At 35.3% G+C, this 20,088-nt stretch overlaps 1 protein-coding gene across 3 annotated transcripts in view; it reads right to left on the bottom strand.

Annotated features, from left to right (window-relative positions):
- Usp9x (ubiquitin specific peptidase 9 X-linked) overlaps window positions 1–20,088 on the bottom strand; it is a 106,628-nt gene that overhangs the window by 28,057 nt on the left and 58,483 nt on the right. For all 3 annotated transcript variants that reach the window (XM_046453868.2, XM_046453867.2, XM_046453869.2), the window contains 10 exons: window positions 19,084–19,179; window positions 18,038–18,249; window positions 16,670–16,910; window positions 16,183–16,332; window positions 15,091–15,211; window positions 8,722–8,852; window positions 8,251–8,529; window positions 6,353–6,478; window positions 5,483–5,608; window positions 4,120–4,286 (listed from right to left, as the gene is read on the bottom strand). In XM_046453868.2, coding sequence (XP_046309824.1) covers window positions 4,120–4,286; window positions 5,483–5,608; window positions 6,353–6,478; window positions 8,251–8,529; window positions 8,722–8,852; window positions 15,091–15,211; window positions 16,183–16,332; window positions 16,670–16,910; window positions 18,038–18,249; window positions 19,084–19,179 — 1,649 coding nt within the window. The remainder of the gene's footprint in view (window positions 1–4,119; window positions 4,287–5,482; window positions 5,609–6,352; window positions 6,479–8,250; window positions 8,530–8,721; window positions 8,853–15,090; window positions 15,212–16,182; window positions 16,333–16,669; window positions 16,911–18,037; window positions 18,250–19,083; window positions 19,180–20,088) is intronic.

Genomic DNA, 20,088 nt, shown 5'->3' with positions numbered 1-20,088 from the left:
TCAAAAGCCCCTGAGCACTGTCACACTTTTATACTGCTTGCAAAGAAACACATTTCTGCTTGATAAATCCTGTTGCTTCCATCTTCACAATGTACCTGGAATCCGATAGTTTCTTTCCACTTTTATTAATGAATAGTTTAGCTGCTTTTTCTAATACTCTACAACCCACACCCAACCACAGAACACATCAGATTTCTCCGCTCAAAACCCTACAACAGATTGCCATCTCACAGTGATCATCAAAATCCTCAGGGTGACTACAAAATCCTTCCAGACTACGTATTTATCCCCTCTGGTCTCAGCCCCTGCTACTGCCCTCCTTTACCCTTCTACCCTTCAACATGAAAGGAATGTTCCTGCCTCAAAATATCTACCTCTATTGCTCCTTCTGCTTAAAACAATCCCTGGTTACCTACATGGATCATTTACCTTACTCTTTCAGACTCTGGATTGAAGGGCACCTCAGTGAAGCCTTCTCTGACTTTGCTGGATAAAAATGAACCCCACTGACTCCTAAACTCCTTATTCCCCTTTCCGGCTTTATTTTTCACTGCATTATTTATTAGGTCTAACATAATATATGGTTTTTCCCATGTTTTCCGATCTCTATATCCTTTGGCATATAAGCTCCAAGAAGGCTAAGAACATCTTCATTTTGCTTACTGAACTATTCCATAGTGTCTGCTACATAATAGGTACCAAACAAATGAGACTGACCACCATACTGAAATCAAACACTACTTAGATAGTAGCATCACAGGTCTTCTGTCAAACTGACTCCCACTAATCTCTTTCACAGTGTGATCCTTTGCTCCTACCTATAAAAACTGGATCTCTAGTTCTACTCTGAAAGCACTATCCCAGGGGTGGCAATAGGAAGGGTAAATAATTAGGCCCTGGAGGGGTTCAGAAAAGCTTATCACACCTAAATGATTTCCAATATTCCAACTTATTATCAGTGTTATGATGTGGAAGCAGACCTTTTAATAGGAATGGAAATTTTGGAAACTGTCCTGGTCTAGGGATAAGGAAAAGTTACTGGAAAATATGTGGCATTAAAATTGAACTTGGGAGTAAGGACGAGGAGAAGAGAACAAATTGTGGAATGCTTAAAAAACAAACTTAATGTTTGGATTTGCTTAAAAGGCAATAGGAAGACATAAAAAGACTTTAAGCAGAAAAGAAACAATTGTATTTTGTAGAGACTATTCTGCCTACAGTGTGCTCAACAGATTAAAAGGGTACAATAACAGCAGAAGGAAGAACAAGGACATTGCAGATGTCCAGGCAGTGGGAGCTGGCTGCTTTGACAGAGGAAGAAGCAGTATAAGAATTAAATTAAAAGCAGAAGCAACATAACTGGAAATGAGGGGGAGAGAGGGGCAGCACAAAGGCTATGTCTATCATCCTTTTAAATTTTTTCTGGCACCAGGGATTGAACCCAGGGGTGCTTAAACACAGAGACACAATCCCAGGTCAGTTTATTATTTATTTTGAGACAGGGCCTTACTAAGTTACTGAGGCTGGCTCTGAACCTGTGATCCTTCTACTTGAACCTCCTGAGCTGCTGGGATGACAAGCATGCGAATACACCTGGCCCATCCTCTAAATCCTAACTAAACATGAGCTCACATGCTAAATCCAGCATAAAACCCTCACTCCTGCTTCTTCCCAGGCAAAAGGTAACCTATTCCTTTTCCAATTCCCTAAGTACTTCATATTTTATGGGGACTAAGACTGTTGTAATTGAAATGACTGACAAGGTCAAAACATCACTTAATGCCAAAATTAAGAATCAAGCTTTTCTTATGTGTTAAATTCTGACTTGTTTCTGCCACAGAGTTTGATTCTGGGTATAATTATAATCTACCAGTAATATGTGAATCTCTACTATGTGCTGGGAAGTTAAAATTCAAAAGTCAAATAAGGAACTTTGAGACTCACATAGTTTTTTGGTAGTACTAGAAATATAACTCAGGGCCTTAAACATGCTAAACAAGTGTTCTACCATTGAACTACATCCCCAGCTCATAAGAGAAATTTTCATAAATGGTTGAGGGCAGAAAACATGTTTAAACCAAGTTCCTTAAAATTATATATATAAGTTGTTGATGGACCTTTATTTTACTTATTTGTATGTGGTGCTGAGAATCGAACCCAGTGCCTCACACATACTAGGCAAGCGCTCTTCCACTGAGCTACACCCCAGCCCAAGTTCCTTAATTCTTTTTTCATTAAAAAAAAAAAAAAAAAATTTTTTTTTAGTTGTTGATAGACTATTTATATGTGGTGCTGAGAATTGAACCCAGTGCCTCACACATGCCAGGCAAGTGTGCTACCGCTGAGCCCTACCTAGCCCCAGCCCCAAGTTCCTTAATTCTTACTAGGCCAAGTTCATGAAACCCATTCCTTGTGAATTACAGTAGATGGGGTAGAGAGAGAAGATGGGAGGGGAGGGGGGATAGTAGAGGATAGGAAAGGCAATAGAATACAACAGACACTAGTATGGCAATATGTAAAAACATGGATGTGTAACCGATGTGATTCTGCAAACTGTACACGGGGTAAAGATGGGAGTTCATAACCCACTTGAATCAATTGTATGAAATATAATATGTTAAGAGCTATGTAATGTTTTGAACAATAATTAAAAAAAATTCCTAATAAAAAGTTTAAAAAAAAAAAACAGAATAAGAAATCTGCTATCTCCAGGACTGACTTCAAGTCTCCTCCCGCCTCTCCTCCCCAACTAATATCTACCACTGAGCTATGTCCCCAGGGATTGAATTTTTATTTTGAGACAGGTTCTCCCTGTGTTGCTGAGGCAGGCCTCGAACTTGTGATCCTCTTGCCTCATTTCTTACTGTAGGTGCCCGCAACCATACCTAGCTTCAAAAAACTTCTTAAACATTCCTACTTGAGAACCTACAACACATCAATTTTAAGCACCCTTGAGAGTAGGCAAGTTGAACACAACCTATTACATACATCATGTACATTTTTTAAGCTTTATTTATGCATCACTAGATTTCATTTCAGCTTATTTCATTCAGCTTATTTTATTGCTTTATTTTGACTTTATACTAACCTTTCTACAACTAATTTTGTCATTACTGAATGGCATGTATGTAAGACAGATTAATCACACATTAACAGTGACACTAAAGTTTAAAAACTTAACCTTATATATGAAGGTCAGGATCAGACTAACGGAAATGGATGGAAACCAACATTTTCTACAAATCTGATGGACTTGCACAAAAGAGTGCAAATTGAAATTATTATCACTGACTAAATGCTTTTGTAAGGAAAGTCTTTATAATTGATCTTTATTCTAGTGTAAAATGCCAAAATTCGTTCAGTAACCTTGTCTCATAAATTTGATATCATATTAACTTTGACTAAAGAAAATCTGGCAAGGGAAGGGAGGAGGAATGGGAATAGGAAAGACAGTAGAATGAATGGGACATTATTATCCTATGTGCACATATGATTACACCATCATTTTAATCCTATATCATGAATAATTCGAAGAACGAGAATATGTCAAAATACATTCTATATCATGTATAACTAATTAGGAAAAAAGTATATGAAAACTTAAAAAAAAAAAAAGAGAAAGAAAACCTGGCATCTAAGAATCTAAGATAGGAGAACAATATCCTAGTTAAATCTTACAGTTCAGATTTTCAAAGATGGGCTAATCCATATTTCTTAGTTGACCCTAAGTAGAAAAAAATTAGTACTTTGAGAATTAATATTGGCTGTTCTTTGCCTTTTTTTTGGTACTAGGGATTGAACCCAGAAGTGCTTTATCCCCATCCCTTTTTGAGACAGGTACAAGTTGCTAAGTTGCTAAGGCTGGCTTTGAACTTACGATCCTTCTGCCCCAGGTTCTCGAGTCACTGGGATTACAAGGCACATGCCTTGTAATGCTGGGCATTTGCAGAGACAAAAAAAATCAAATGAATTCAGGTTAGGCAAAACATTATTACATAAAATTTTCCTCAACACATGCTACAGAGATTATCTGATTTAAGAGATACATTATGCCAGCATAAATCAATTTATTTCTGCTTACAAAATAAAATCAATTTTTATAAAATTAAAGACACTTACTTGCTGTGACAGTGCAAAAGCAAGTCAATAATGAATGTCTGCCAAGCCTTTTCTTTACTGAGAGCATCTAAGGCTGTTGGAATCAAGGCAAAACATAATGTCATCACTTCCAGTGCTTCACAGCAAACCTGTTCATCTTCCAAGTCCAGCTCATTGCCTGCATTGGTCTGTAAAATTAATTGGGAACAAATTACCTAGAGATGCATTTCAGAAAAATCTCATGTGATTCTAAGACTCCAAAGTAAATGCTTACAATTATCTACTTGCTTCAACAACACAGCCTTAGTCTCCTGCAACTCTTCAGACTCTTTTGAAATAGTCTAGAAAGAATTATAATGGAAAACAAAGTCTAATTCCAGTATTTTTCTGTCTAAAAAAGGGCTGAAGGAGCATATTGAGCATGACATGTACTTCTTTGTCCTTAAGGCTCCTTCTAAGTTACATAATTTTATACCAAAAACCATGCTTTTCTAAAGAACCACTCTAGTATAGTACTTTTGACTAGTTCATCTGATTTTCCTATTGTTCCATTTCATTCAAAATCATTTGTCTTGAACAATTATTCAGGAAGATTTTGAAAGCAGCCTAAAATATGCTTGTGAATTTATTCATTAAAAATAATAACTATAGTACATGACTGCAACAGAATAGGCATTCAGTAACTTACGGAATGAAGACCCAGGACTTTAAATAGACACAGATACTATTGGACACCAATAAAGTAATGAAAATTGAGGGTTATATTTGCTATAAAATACAAGTTCTACTGAGCCATAAAAGTACGTATAACCCAACCTCTCCTAAATATGTAGCAGTACCTACCTAATAGGAACAGGTACACATGACAGAAAACCAAAGAGCCAAGCATAATTTCTGTTGTGTAAATAATTTAACACAAGGTCAGATATGATACCTAACTGGTTGATATTTTTCCTACTTTTTTGACTGCTTTAAGAGACTCAGACAAAAACACTTTAATGCCATGATACCATAAGATAATTAACTAAACCACAATTCACATAGTATTAAAGGGTGATGAAAGAGTAACAGAATGGGAGAATGCAATTCAATGATACGATTTTATCCGATCCCCCAAAGTAGTTAAAAAAAAAAAAAAAGAGGGGGGGGGGAGAAAAAACAAACAAACACCAATTTTATTTAAAAAGCAGACTCAGGGCAGGATTCTTAAGTATTTTCAAAGCAAGATTTTTATTAAATTCTCAACTATAGATACCAGTTGATTTTCAGTCATTAACATGCAAGCAGATAGAATTTTTAAATATAGCAAACTTAATAAAAATTTAGCCACATACACAATTAGCAACATTTATTAAAAAGAATATATTTCTGTCACAATTCTTACCTTCTCATAAATTTTAGTGATTTCTTCATTTGGGCTAAACACTAGTTGTAATGCCCCACATCCTGATGCCCAGATGATTTTTTGTATAGCTCTAATGACACAAATATCAGGCATGTATCTTGACGCCTGCAAGATAATGAGTAATTAAAACTGTTGACAGAAATATGAATTAGTGAAAAGTAGTATCACTGTCTTTAGGTTTTCAAGTTGCCTTCATCCTTTATTTATTTAGCTTAAACAAAAGTATGCTCTACAAATTAGTACCAGAAACCACACTGTTTTTATCAGGGTCTTAAAATGACAACCATTCTACTCTGTTGCTTACCCAAGAGACTTGAAACTCTGTATCTACAGAAACACATGCACAGAATATTAAATAGCAGCTTTCTTAATAGTCAAAACAGTCCAAGTGTATGGATAAACAAAATGTGAAATATCCACAATGGGATACTATTTAGCAACAAAAAGAAATAACTACTGATCCATATAACACATAATTCTCAAAGTCAATAGTCTGACTTTCACATATATATTACATACATATGCATGTGAAAAAAGACACAGAAGACATGCTATATGATTCAGTGTTAGAAAATGGAAACTCCTCTTATAAGGACAAAAAGATTAGGGACTACCTGGGATGAGAGTTGGAGGAAAGAATGGACTGTAGAGGGGCAGAAAAGACTTAACAGAAATATTTTGTGTCTTGAGTCTTCATGTACAATGCCCTAGATTTGATCCCAGTGCAATAAATAAACTTTTGGGTAGTGGTTTCACATGTGTGTACTTGTCAAAATTCACCAAACTGTATACTTTCTGTTATCTGTAAACAAAGATATAAAAAACTCATATAATCCTTACAATACTAACCTCATCAGATATCTGCTGAGCAAGACGAACTGACACATTTCTAAGCATGCACTCAGATGATGGATTAGGAATGCTCTGAAGGGCACTTTGTAGCACCACTGCTTGATCATGAGTAACCTGGTTGACCTGGAAAAACACTTTATTTAAGTGATTCGTACATAAGCAGACCCAATCATTTGCACTTCATTCATCAACATCCAAGATGACCACCTCTGCACAAATATAGAGCCTGTAGTGACTTAGACAAAGCACTTGATGCTGCCAACAAGGTGTGGGTTCCCTCTCTTGCGCTTTGAAGTGCTATGCGCCTGTCTGCCAACTCCATTTTAGATTAATCCACCTTGTGTCTCAATATCTGGGTTTAGTGTAACTTGCAGAGGATAAATGATAAACTGAATAGACTAGGTTCAACTTTAGGGACTCAGTAAAATATTACGCATGCCCCTAGGCAGACCCTGCTTGCATTTTCCCCTATTCATCAAATTCCACTTTGTAAAGGAGAAAAGGAATGGAAAGGGGTGGGGGGACTAACTTATGAAAGATATCAGTGTCTTTCCTTCACAGTATAACCAAATTTTGCAGTCTACAAAACCAGATAAATTTTATTAAGTATTTAACAACACAATTCTAACTGCCTTTGAGTGGAAACTTCCCTTGTATATACTATAAATATTTCTATGTCATCATTTAAAATATTTCTATATTACTAATTTTATATATTTTACATATTTTACTTCCTATAGACTATGAGCTTCTTGAGATTGGAGGCTATTATGTACTGATTGGAGGCTATTATGTACTAATGGCACATTCTCTGAAAAGGTTAAAAGCATTTTTTATTTTTGGACTTCATTAAACATCCGCATTAGGAATTATGACAAGAATCTGTTCTTATATCAAAACAAGAAGTTGTCTTTTAGTGCTTCCCCAAAAATCCCAACAAAACGGACCCACAACAACAAAAACAAAATAATATAAAACATAGGTCATTTTATTTTATATTGAAAATTTCCAACACATATGAAAGCAGAGAGAATAATTTAATAAACTGCCACATATTCATTACTCTGCTTCAACTATTATAAATAATGGACCAAATTGTTAGTTATCTAACTATTCCTCCTAATTTCCAATCTCAGTATTGTTTTCAGTCAAATCTAATATAATAGCATTTACAAGTATTTCAGCCACTATTACAGAAATGGGAGGGGGGCTTTTCCTTTTAAATGAAACCATAATATTATCATCCCTAAGACATAATTATCTTATCAACATTCCAATCTTCCCAAATTAAGACATAATTTCTAAAGAATAAAATCTCATCCCTGAAACTTTTATATTCTGTCAGTACCTTTGTAAAATTATCACTTACAATGTATATAATACAACTAAAAGTTTAGTTTGACCTCTCATAAGTAGGTGTCAAATTCTGGCATATTTGGAGAACTTTAGTACTACGGATCAAGGATGCCACCAAGGAAAAGGCAGTCAGATAAAAAGCTCAGAAGTGGAGGTTAAGCTGATCAAAGTGGGAAGGGAAGCTGACAATAGGCTAAATTAATTACAACTGATCTTCACATGTCTGGCAAGTACAAGTTACTGAGACTCATAAGGGGTTTTTCTTAGATTTAAAATAATTTAAAGTCAAGCAGGATGTAAGCAGCAAGGGGAGGAACAGCCTTCTCAAATCAGTAGCATACTCAGTGAAACATTATTTACACTTTTAACACAAATATACTATAATAGAAGAAGCTTCTAAAACTGGTATCCAACTGGAAAAAAAATTGCAACATTTTGAATCAACCCCGAACTCTACTTAAAAGTTGCTGAGAAGTTTTATCTTAAGAATTACTATCATAAACTATTACAAAAAGAATATTTTTTAAAGTCTGTATTACCGATGTCATGGGATTCACGCCTTCTACACCTGGCTGACAAGCCTCTGCCACTGCCCGAACATGGCCATAGCCAATAGCAGTTAGCAACAGTTTGGCTATTTTAAGAGCATTGAGGTAGGCACCCCTTCGAGTTTCCATATCTGCATTTGGTAGGAAGTTATTTCTGGTTAGCATACTCAGGACGAGGGGTAGACCACCACTTTTTAAGAAGTGAAACTGAAAATCAGAGGAATCATCAGCCAGAGGCGCACCAGCAGGCATTAACAAGGCATAGACCACCTAAAAAAAAAAAAAAAAGAGGGGTGAGGGAGACACTGTATTAAAAGATTCAATAACTTCAATTTCTATCATCATTGCTAAGAAATACTTGACCAATTCAAAAATATCTCACCCATGTTCTTCATATTAACAAAAGATCAAATTTAAAGAACATGAATGGAATAAATTCAAAAGGGGGAGGGGGGAACCAACCTCTGTTAGGTATAGCACTTGTGAGGCTGAAGGACCAAAGAAAAGCGAGTCGAGAGATGGACTAAGGCTGCTCTCTCCAAGTTTGGCGTGGTCTAAACAAATAGCTCTTAATTTTTCTATTGTTGTACTATCTGTAAGAAAGAGAAGACACGGTCTGAAACAAAACATAATTCACGTCTTCATAATATTTCAGTTGCCACAGGCTCTTTTAAACTAGATTGATTTAACAACACAAACACACACACACACCCCGCCACCCCAACCAGGGCCCTTTAATCAGTAATCTTAAACACAAAGGGAGCAGTAGAGGCTTCTAGTGAACATGCCCTCCTAGGCCAACGGACACTGAAAAAAGAAAAAAAAAAAAAAACACTTCAAAAAAAGTGGTTCTGAGCCAGCACAGTGGCACATGCCTATAATCTCAGTGGCTCCCGGGTTAAAAAACAAAACAAAGAACAAAAAAATTATAAACTCTTTCCTCCAAATTCTCTGTGTGTGTCCTCATGACACCACTAGCAACTTGGCAAGGCCCTGTCTCAAAATAAAAAATAAAAGGGGTGGGGGAGGGCTGGGGTTGAGGCTCAGTGGTAGAGCATTTGCCTCACATGTGTGAGGCACTGGGTACAATTCTTAGCACCGCATATAAATAAATGAATAAAATAAAGATCCATTGATGGGGCTGAGTTTGTGGCTCAGTGGTAGAGCACTTGCCTAGTATGTATGAGGCACTGGGTTCAAGCCTCAGCACCACATAAAAAATAAATAAAGGGGCTGGGGATATAGCTCAGTTGGCAAAGTGCTTGCCTCACATGCACAAGGCCCTGGGTTCAATCCCCAGCACCACAGTCAATCAATCAAATTAAATAAAGGTATGATGTCCATCCACAACTAAAAAAAAAAAGTTAAAAAAAAATAAAGATCCATTGACAATTAAAAAGATATATATTGGGCTGGGGATGTGGCTCAAGAGGTAGCGTGCTCGTCTGGCATGCATGCGGCCCGGGTTCGATCCTCAGCACCACATACAAACAAAGATGTTGTATCCGCCGAAAACTAAAAATTAAACATTAAAATTCTCTCTCTCAAAAAAAAAAAAAAAAAAGATATATATTTTTTAAAGGGGCGGGGGTGCTAGGGATGTGGCTCAGTGAATAAGTGCCCGTGGGTTCAATTCCTGGTACCAAAAAAACCAAACCAACCAAAACTAGCTTGCTACACTGAGAGAAACATGGTGGTACACAGGAAACATTCCTAAAATTTTTAGCCAACATTACTAATGCAAATATTTACCTTAAAATAAGAACTTTGAATTTTTTCTATAGTTGTATAATTAAAATTTTTTGAGTTTCTTCTAAATTACAGTGAAGAGAGTTAAATAAAACAATAATTCCACAATACAATTAGGCATTTGCTACCAAATTTAAGAATAATTAATCAGGGGAATTCTGTCTCTTCTCACTTGAATACATCTTATTCTTAATGCTTGGGGGCAGAGGGAAGAAAGAAAAAGTGGTTGATTACCTTTAGAATACTTTGATAAAGTTCTAAGTAACTGCCCTATAATTTAAAAAATTGCTCGATAAATTACTAACTACTTTTTTTCCTACAGAAAATAGTAAATAATAATAGTTAGTAAATTCAGTAATCATAAATTAAGTAATCATTTAATATGTGTGCATTTATGCATATATTTTCCCCACATTTTTATTGGTGCATTATAGTTGTACTTATTCATGGGATGTGTTATGTATTATTACATGCATTAATTAGTTCAAAGAGCTTATAACAGACTTTGACGTATTTTAAAATATTAGCTGCCCGAAGCTTCTATAAAAAAAGCAACTTATTCCTCCTGGTAAATAAAAAATTTAATCACTCAGTATCAAGCAAGTGTCTTTTTCTGCTGCACACAAAGGACACAGGAGTTAAGTATAGTTTAGATCATAAGACATCAAATTATAAAGAATACAGAAGCTCCAAGTTGAACAGCAAATCACAGTAGAGGCCCACTTCAGGCAATGATCTGCAAATACCTAAGACATAAAGTCAATTACTAGGACATGCATGCTGTGTTTATAGCAGCATAATTCACAATATCCAAGCTATTTAATCAACCTAGGTGTCCCACAATGAATGGATAAAAAAAATGTGGTATATTATACACAATGGAGTTTTATTCAGCCATAAAGAAAAATGAAATTTATGTCATTTTCAGGAAAATTGATGGAACTAGAGATCATTATGTTAAGTTTTAAATAAGTCAAACTGAGGTGGTCAAGGGTTATGTATTTTCTGTCACATGTGGAAGCTAGAGAAGAAAAAGTAAAAGATGGGGATGGATCACGTGAAAATCAATGGAAGATCATTAATTAAGGAAAGGGACTAAGTGGCTGGAGGTGGGAAGAGAGGGGGAAAGTGCTGGGGAGAGATATTGGCCAAATTATATTGTTTTACTGTGTATTGTGTGCATGTAATAATACATAACACATCCCATGAATAAGTACAACTATAATGCACCAATAAAAATGTGGGGAAAATATATGCATATATGCACACATATTAAATGATTACTTAAATGTTACACAGCTGATTATCATCTGAAAAAAGCATCTTCTCAAAATTTCAGCCTGAGACTCCTGAAAAGAGCTCACTCTCGCCATCTGGTGGCACTAAACTCAAATCACAAGACCAAGGATTCTATAGTAGTTTTGTATTTTATAATGTCAAAAGGTTGAATTTGGATATATAATACTACAACTATTACTGAGACATTAGTGAATGAAATAATACAAATTTTATACAATAAAACAGATCAGGATTAAATAAAATTTAGGTAAGTTTTATCTGAGAGGCTAATTTGTGAAGTGACTTGTCTCACTAATCAGAAAGTAAGATGAGAAAGCCAATAAGGTGGTTACTAAGTCAGTAATAGAAGCATAAGACAGTTTTTAAAACTATCACGGTCACTCAGTGGTCAATGCCCCACACCCGCTTCAATCTCCAGTACCAATAAAATATAGTTGGTATATTGTCTGGAAAGCTATGGATGAATATTCCTTGTAATATCTCCCTAGAAAGGAGATCAACTTTGAACTGATGACCATTTTCTTGGCTGAAAAAAAAATCCATTCATTTGAGAAAAAGCACCATCCTAAATTGGTGGTAATGTAGGGAGGATGATTTATATATATAGATATATCTTCTCAAAAGTTTTGTATTTCTATTTTTTTTATTTAATATAAAGATATAAGGGCACAGGACAGAACTATTTACAGGGTAATTATCCTAGAAAAAAGTATGATATATTTGTATGAAATATAGATGTGTATGAAATAAATGTATGTGTATCCATAAAAAACTATCATGATAAATTAAACAATACATTTAACTATCAGTAAAGTATCTCCAAATGCCACTAAAATAAGAATGAATATAAAAATAAACTCAGAAGGACATAAAAACGAGAGGAAGCAACACTAGAAAGCTGTTAAATTATTAAAGAGGTAAGGATGGAAGATGGTTTAGCTGAGCCAAGAAGTGCTTATTGGGGCGAGGAGGAAAGTAAGTCGGTATCTGAAAATTTGAACGCCACTCAATCCTAGAAAGCTAAGGATTTAATAACAAGTACTTAGAAAAGTATAGATGAATCAAGAGCCTGTGCACAGAGGAGTTAAAATCTTTTTAAGAAGCAAAGTTTCCCTAAGGAGGCCTCTAGCCATCTCTCTGAGCTGGCTTTTCGGTGTGGGAGCTGAACACAGAGGATACAGGCGAGGAGGTGGGTGAGAGACGAGAGTCCCTGCGAGGGAAGCTCTAGTATATTGTTCGGGACTTGAAATCTCCTCAGCCCTCCAGGCCTTACCAGGTTCATCCCCTCCCTCCCATGACAAAGCCCCAGACTCACTCCCAAAGGGTAGGAGAGAAGGAGCTGAGGGAGGGTGAAGCAGTGCCATAGCAGGTCTGGACCGGCAGAGTGGACTCCTGGGTGCTTGTCACAAGCTAGAACTGCTGCTATCCAGGGGGCCAGGCTGGGGCTGCAGCTCTTGGACCTGCTTGGGTTGCCAAGTGCTGACATGCTGAGCTGGACTCTAGTCATGGCGTTTAGTGGCCCAGTGTTTGTGTTTTGTCTTTCTGGGTTACGGTAGTTTGTGTACCACAATAAGAAGTGGAACTGGGAGTTAAACTGAATCAGTTTTGCAGTAAAGCCTAATCTTGTTAAATAAATAAAGCTTTGAATAAAAAAAAAAAAAAAAAAGAAGCAAAGTTTCCAATCCCTCTGAAAGAGATCGATTACAATGGATGTAACCAAATAAATGAAGTAAGAATCAATGAGTAAAGAGTGACGATACATTAACAAACTGAAGACAAAGCGCTACCTTATAATATACAACGCCAGTTAACAGATGGAAAAGGAATGATGAAGTGAAAATAATTCTGCAATCATGATAAAAACTGATTTATGTCATAATCACAGTAAGTAAGTAAGGTGAAAATTTCATCAGGAAAAGATAGGCAATGTCTCAAAACATCTTCCCACAAAAGGAAAAAATATTAACTTCAGAGGAGAAACCCAGCAAAGTAAGTAAATCTGGGTTAATGTAACCAAAAGGACACAGTGTCTCCTGTTGTGATGCCCTGAGATAAACAAAGCATCAATGTAAGTTGTATTGTGTGGAAAAAAAATATACAACCTGTATAAAATCATGAAGATTTTTGAGATAGTCAACACCACAACTGATCTGTACTTTTCGAACACATCAAGGTGATGAAAGAAATACTGAGGTGCTTTTTTGAATTAAACAGTGCAAGGGGAGGAGAGAGTCCATACACAGAGGTAGCCCAGCATGAAGATTTAACTCAAGCCATGTCAGGACAATGACCATTGAGTGGAGTGAGGCCCAGGATTGAGAGTAGAGTCCTGCACACAGAAACGGGTGGTGGTGATGACTTGTTACATGAGGAGGATAGATTAAATAGGAAAATATGTTAAAGGACAACTACCAGACATTTCACAAATACAGAAAGATAGAAAATTAGAATGAACCTGTCACAGGTGACAACTGGAGGAACTGACATGATCTCATAGTTTTAAAATAAATATATACACACATACACTATATGTATGTGTACAAGGACCCATAGGTCCTTGGAGAAATGGTAGATTCTAGACTAGGGTTACAAAATACAGGTTGTCAGCCTGAATTATCTTGAGCCAACAAGAACACAAGTGCTCAAAAACTGATGAGAACAAATTAAAAGAAACCAGCTTGAAGAGGTTTCTACTGACCAAATTAGAGATAATTTGAGCATTCAAGTAAATGTCAAGTAACAGATTATAATCCTTTGAATGTAACAGGAAACCATGAATTCATAGATATAAATGCATAAAAAAAGGCCAATGAGAAAAAGTATAAACAGATTCAAGGTATCTCAAAATACCCTATTACAAAGGGAAAAGAATAATTTTTCCAGCAGAGAAGGAAAAAACTCAAGTGCTTACAGAGATCATCAGGAGTAAACAGAGAAACTGAAATCACAAAGCATCAGAAAGAACACATGGAGAAGAAAAGAACATCACTTCTGTGGTATTCCCAAAGACTCAAATTGAAAGCTGTGTATGGAAGGCAAAGAACCGCCAAATGAGGAAGATGAGGAGGAAGAGGAAAAGGACAATAGCAGAGTTGATGGATTATATAATGAACAATAATGGAAAATTATTTGAAAGATTCAAGAAGGTATATGGGAAGAATTAAAGAGATATTTAAACAAATTGGGGAGGATGTAGGAGTAAGAATTTTCATCTACACAGTGGACAATCAGTATACATCTAAAAGTGACAAAGAACCAGTGGTAAGAGGATATTATTTACAGATATAATGGTACATACATATGTAAGAATAAAAGTTAAAGTTGAAAGTGATTGTTTCTAGGGAATAAAGAAGTAACAATACTGTTGGTGACAAATGATCTACATAACAAGACATATGAAAGCAAATGTCATCTATAAAAGGCCTCAGAGTAAATATTTGAGGCTTGTGGGTCACAATTACTAAGCTATGCTATTGCAAAACAAAAGTATCAAAAGACAGTGAATCTTTGAGTGTGGCTACATACCAATGTAATTTTGATTATCTACGTTAAAATTTAAATTTCATGGATCACAAAATAGTATTCTTTTGCATTTTTTTTTTTAAAGAAATTTAAAAATTTAGAAACCATCTTAAGGTATTTGGTTATTTAAAAAAAAAAGGTATTAGGCTGCATTTGGCTTGTGTTTGTCAACCCTTAAGTTGTGGTCCATTCAGAACGAATTTGCAAACATACCCCTTTTATTGTTCAGCATGTACTATAGCATCATTTACACATTCTTACCTGGTGGCATAAGTTTCATAAGCACTCTTGCTCCATCTCTAAGAGGTGGCATGTTTAGGCTACTACCCAAGTCTGCAACTTGCCAAAGGAAAGAGATGTATCTAGGATGCAGTGACATTATCTAGAATACAAAATATATGAATTACCTGTAAATCATCCCCCACAAAAAACATAATCCAAAGAAGTTAAACTCCATAATTTGTTCATCTCATGTCTACTCTGATATAGTTAGCTTTTGGCATCTTCTCACCTTTACTAATCCTTCCTGATACAGACTGAACACCTTATCTAAGACACTTCCAGTAACTTCTTTGTGATGGCTCTTTTACTGTTCTACTAAATTTCTCCCACATATACAACTTAAAACTCTGGACATACAAAAGGATACTATTTGCACTACTCAATTCCTAATCAAACTGCTGCTGGGAGCCAAATTCTTCTGACACCGGAATAGCTGGTGTTACTGTAGTCAAAGATTTTTGTGGAGAGGGGACAAAGGAGATGTCAAGAAAGGGAGAAATAACTGCTTCTATGGAGGATATTCTGCTGACAATCTAAGAAGATTACAGATATTTTCCTACATAAACAGTTTTAAATAAAGGACCCATTTTATTCTGGTACTAGGGATTGAACTCAGGGGCACTAGGCCACCGAGGCACATCCTCAGCCCTATTTTGTATTTCATTTAGAGACAGGGTCTCAACTGAGTTGCTTAGTGCCTTCCTTTTGCTGAGGCAGGCTTCAAACTTATGATCTTCCTGCCTCAGCCTCCAGAGCTGCTGGGATTACAGGCATGCACCACCACACCTGGTGACAATGATATTTTTTGAAATTTATATATTTGAGTATTATAATTAGGCTCTAATAGATTACTTCAATGTAAACACATCATATGTATCTATAGGGAAATTGTTTTACACTTCAACTGAGTTACAATCACCATTTAGAGCAATCCATTTTAACATTGATGGTCAATAGTTGATAACAATTGTAAACTCAAGAAAAAACAAGTATTTTGTATACTTCTTTATTCTCAAGATTCTAGCTAGCACAATGTCTTACACACAGTAAGTGACAACTGCATCTACTCACCACTCCGGGCAAACAACTTTCCACTTCTGGATTGGGACCATCACTGTAATGGTTACCGTGATTTCCAGGAGATCCAGTTGAGGAATCAGAAGAGCTATCAGGGCTTGAAGGCATATTGGAACTTATTTGCGTAAGTTTGGCTGTAATCAGCTGAAAAGGACATAATGTATTAGTATCAAAGACAAGGAAAAATATTTACACAAAACCCAACTCAGAACCTAGTGACATACCAAGAAAACACCCTAAAATGACATGCTATATTTTTGAAATTTTTTAAATTACCTTATATAACCCACTTAGTTTTTAGAAATCTTTTATTCTGATATTTTGTAGGTGTCAGTATGCCTGTTTTAGTTAGCAGTATAAGCCCAAACACCTAACACAGCCTTATGCATAATAAATAAAAAGCATTTCTTGAATGAATTAATAAATAATCTCAGGTTTAGTTTTATCAAAAAAAATTAGCAAGTATACATACTTTACTTACCGATTTATCTTTAAGGTTTAATTGTCCAATCAACTTCCTATCGTCTCCAGGATCTATTAGCTCACCGCCCACAAAGAGCTCAATTTTTGTATGGGCTACATTGGCTTTAATGCGATTGAGAATACATCGTCGAACTGAACCAATTGTATCATTTGTATGAGACCATACCTCCAGATCATCTACCTGTCTGCCCTGGTTTGGAAATCGAACTACAAAAGAGAGGTGTTTGCCACGGAAAGCTCTGCGGGGGACGAAAAAAAGGAAAACATTATCATATTCAGCAGTCTTTCAAATCCTGTGGCCAAGAAAATAAAGCTAGGAATTTAACACTGAGTATTTTCTTATTAAATAAGGGGAAGTGAATTAAAGATACTTATTATTTTTAGTATCCTCAGAATGAAAAATGATCGCTCCTTTTAACTACAAGTAACTTCAAAACACAACATGTTTGTTAATTTTCTACTACAGTTGCTGAAAATGATGGATATGACTCAAGGAAATTAAGACAGTGACAGAAAAATTCACTTATTTTTATGGTATAAAAGCCAATTAAGACTTTGTAAATGTGAAATGTAAACGTTACCTTGAGAACATCAACAAAAATGCTAATATATATTTTCCCTGAAAAACTCTAAATATGAAAATTCACCCGAAAATGATATTTATGTTAGCATATTACCTTCTTTTAGTTAAGATACAAAATACAAATCATACTAAAGGAGTAATTTTATCTAATTCTTAAAAGGCAAAAAAAGATGACACTTTATATAAATGGCATTTAAATTACTAAATGATGAAACCTTAAGAAAAATGTTACTTAGCCCATATGAAAATCTTTTTTCATTTTTTTAAAAAAATATATTTTAGTTGTCAATGGACCTTTATTTATTTATATGTGGCGCTGAGAATCAAACCCAGTGCCTCACATATGCTACGCAAGTGCTCGGCCACTGAGACACAACCCCAGCTGCTGAAAATGTTATATTTCTTCTTATATTAGCTATCTATAATGGCAGCTTTAAAAAGTTCTAATTACTCCCCAATCTGACTAAGCTATTATTTTTAATAGTTAAAAAGGCCACTATTGCAAACATTCTGTATGATACAAATAACTCAGTTTTTCTATGTTTTGCTATGTTGCCCAGGTTGGTCTTGAATTCAGGATTCTCCTGCGCTAGCTTCCCGAGTTGCTGGGACTACGGGTATGCATCATCACACCTGGCACAAATAATGTTTTTAATGGGCAAAACACTAATATTTTGTAAAGATTTCCTCACTCTTTTTACCTGTATCGTCTTTTTCAATCATAAGATTAGGAAAATACCCAATAATTAAGAATTAGCACTAGTTGATCAGTTATTCACAAACCTTGACATAGGTAGAATTGTTCTTTCCTCATGATAATCACTGTCACATTCATTTATATATTCTCTTAAAACAGTTAATACTCGAACCATTCGAACTGCTTCTTGTCTTGCACAATTAATACTGTCTTTGTCACCGTCCAAAACACACAACGTGTCATAAGAAGCTTTCAAGCGATCAAAGCAAGACTGAATGAAGTCTTCGTGGATCACCACCTACAAATAACAGGCCAAATAAAGATAGTTCAAGTTGCTCTAAGATGGAAAAATTAAACATATAACATTAACTTAAACAGAGATGACAATGGCTAATTTAAAGATAGCTCTCAATGAGACTCGGTCTATAGTAATAAAAAAACACATCAAGGTTTTTCTTTTCTGTCTTTTTTAAGGAAGCTAGTGTTAATGGAAATTACTAGGATAAAGTAGGTTTCCAAAATGAACTTTAAAAGATTAGGTACTAGTATCAAAACAAATTCAGTAAATCTCTTTGCCATTTCAACAGATGATTAATAATCATATTCAAACAAATTAAGCCAGCCATATATGTCAAGATTCACTTATATATTTTGTTTAACAGAAATATGAACTTTTTACCAATATTTTTGATAACTAGAAATTGTTTTGTTCCAGCTCTTAATTCTGAATAAAATTCTTGGGGCTGGGGCTCGGTGGTAGAGCATTCGCTTAGCATGTGCGAGGTGCTGGGTTCAAACCTCAGCACCACATAAAAATAAATAAAACTATTGTGTCCAACTGTAACTAAAAAAAGAAAGAATAAAATTCTTACAGGACACAGAGTGCCAAGTGTTACCAACTGGTACTCTAATTAATGTGGGAATTGGTTTTATTTATTTATTTTGCTTATGGTACTGGGGATTGAACCCAGGGCCTTGGCCATGCACAGCAGTTGAGAAAGGGTCTCACTACGTTGCCCAAGTTGATCTGGAACTTGCAATCCTCCTGCTTCGGCTTCTCAAATGGCTGGGATTACAATCATGTGCCACTGTGTTTGGTGTATGTGGATGTCTTAAGCACACAGATTCTTACCTGATTAACCTGTAGCCTTGGACCAAGGTTTGTGTATATCTCTTTCAATAGATCTATAGCTCTGCTGGCAATATCATCATTACTCTGAATCACAACCTAGGTTCAAAAAGATTGAAATGTTAATTCTCAAGACATGTTTAGTTGATCATATGCTCAATTATTTTTAATATACTCTTCAAAAATTAATATTTAATTATAATCTGACTTTAATAATCAAGTGAAACTGGTAGAAATAGACCAAAAGAATAAATGAAAAATTTTAGTCTTTGAATAAAGAAAACTATTTAAGAATGAGACATTTTACTTAAGATAAAATAATCTTTGACCATTATTATTTAACCCTATAATTTTAACATCTTATTAACCAAGTCGTAAGGCATTACAGGAGGAATTCAAATTAGTTGAAAGGAAGGAAGAGAATAGTGAAATAGTTTAGCATACTCTCCTTCCACTCCCAGTTTCTAGAAAGCTTTATCACCCATCTAATTACATTAGTGGTTTTCAAACTATGTTCAGAATCTAAGAGGGCTTAAAGGAGGTGTTTCAGTGCTGACCACTCTAAGAGGCTTGGGGACACCAAACAACAACAAAACCCACAGGATTTCTTTGTTTGATTAGATTTACATTTTGGATTATTACGTGAATTTTGATTTTTAAAATCCATTTCCGCTGTTTAAAATTTTAGTGTGTGCTAAGGATCCCCACTAACCTTTTCTGCTGCTACAAAAAAGCTGAGAACACTTTCTTAAAAATGTTTTAAATACTCGTATACCACACTAAACATTTTAGTCTACCTATGGTTTAGATTTCTATGAAATAATGTTCTAAGAAAACGATATAAAGTGCTGTATAACAGGTCAGATTTAGTTTTTTTTTCTTAGCTTTTTTTAAATTTTATTTTTTAGTTGTAGTTGGACATAATACCATGATTTTATTTATTTATTTTTATGTAAGGATCGAACCCAGGGCCTTGCACGTGCTAGGTGAGCACTCTACCGCTAAGCC

The sequence above is a fragment of the Marmota monax genome, unplaced genomic scaffold (genome assembly GCF_021218885.2).
Source record: "Marmota monax isolate L192 unplaced genomic scaffold, Marmota_monax_Labrador192_F-V1.1 WCK01_AAM20220418_F8-fsc00182, whole genome shotgun sequence".
Lineage (NCBI taxonomy): Eukaryota > Metazoa > Chordata > Mammalia > Rodentia > Sciuridae > Marmota > Marmota monax.
The sequence above is the reverse complement of the archived record's forward strand: the minus strand, read 5'-3'. Positions and strand labels throughout refer to the sequence as shown.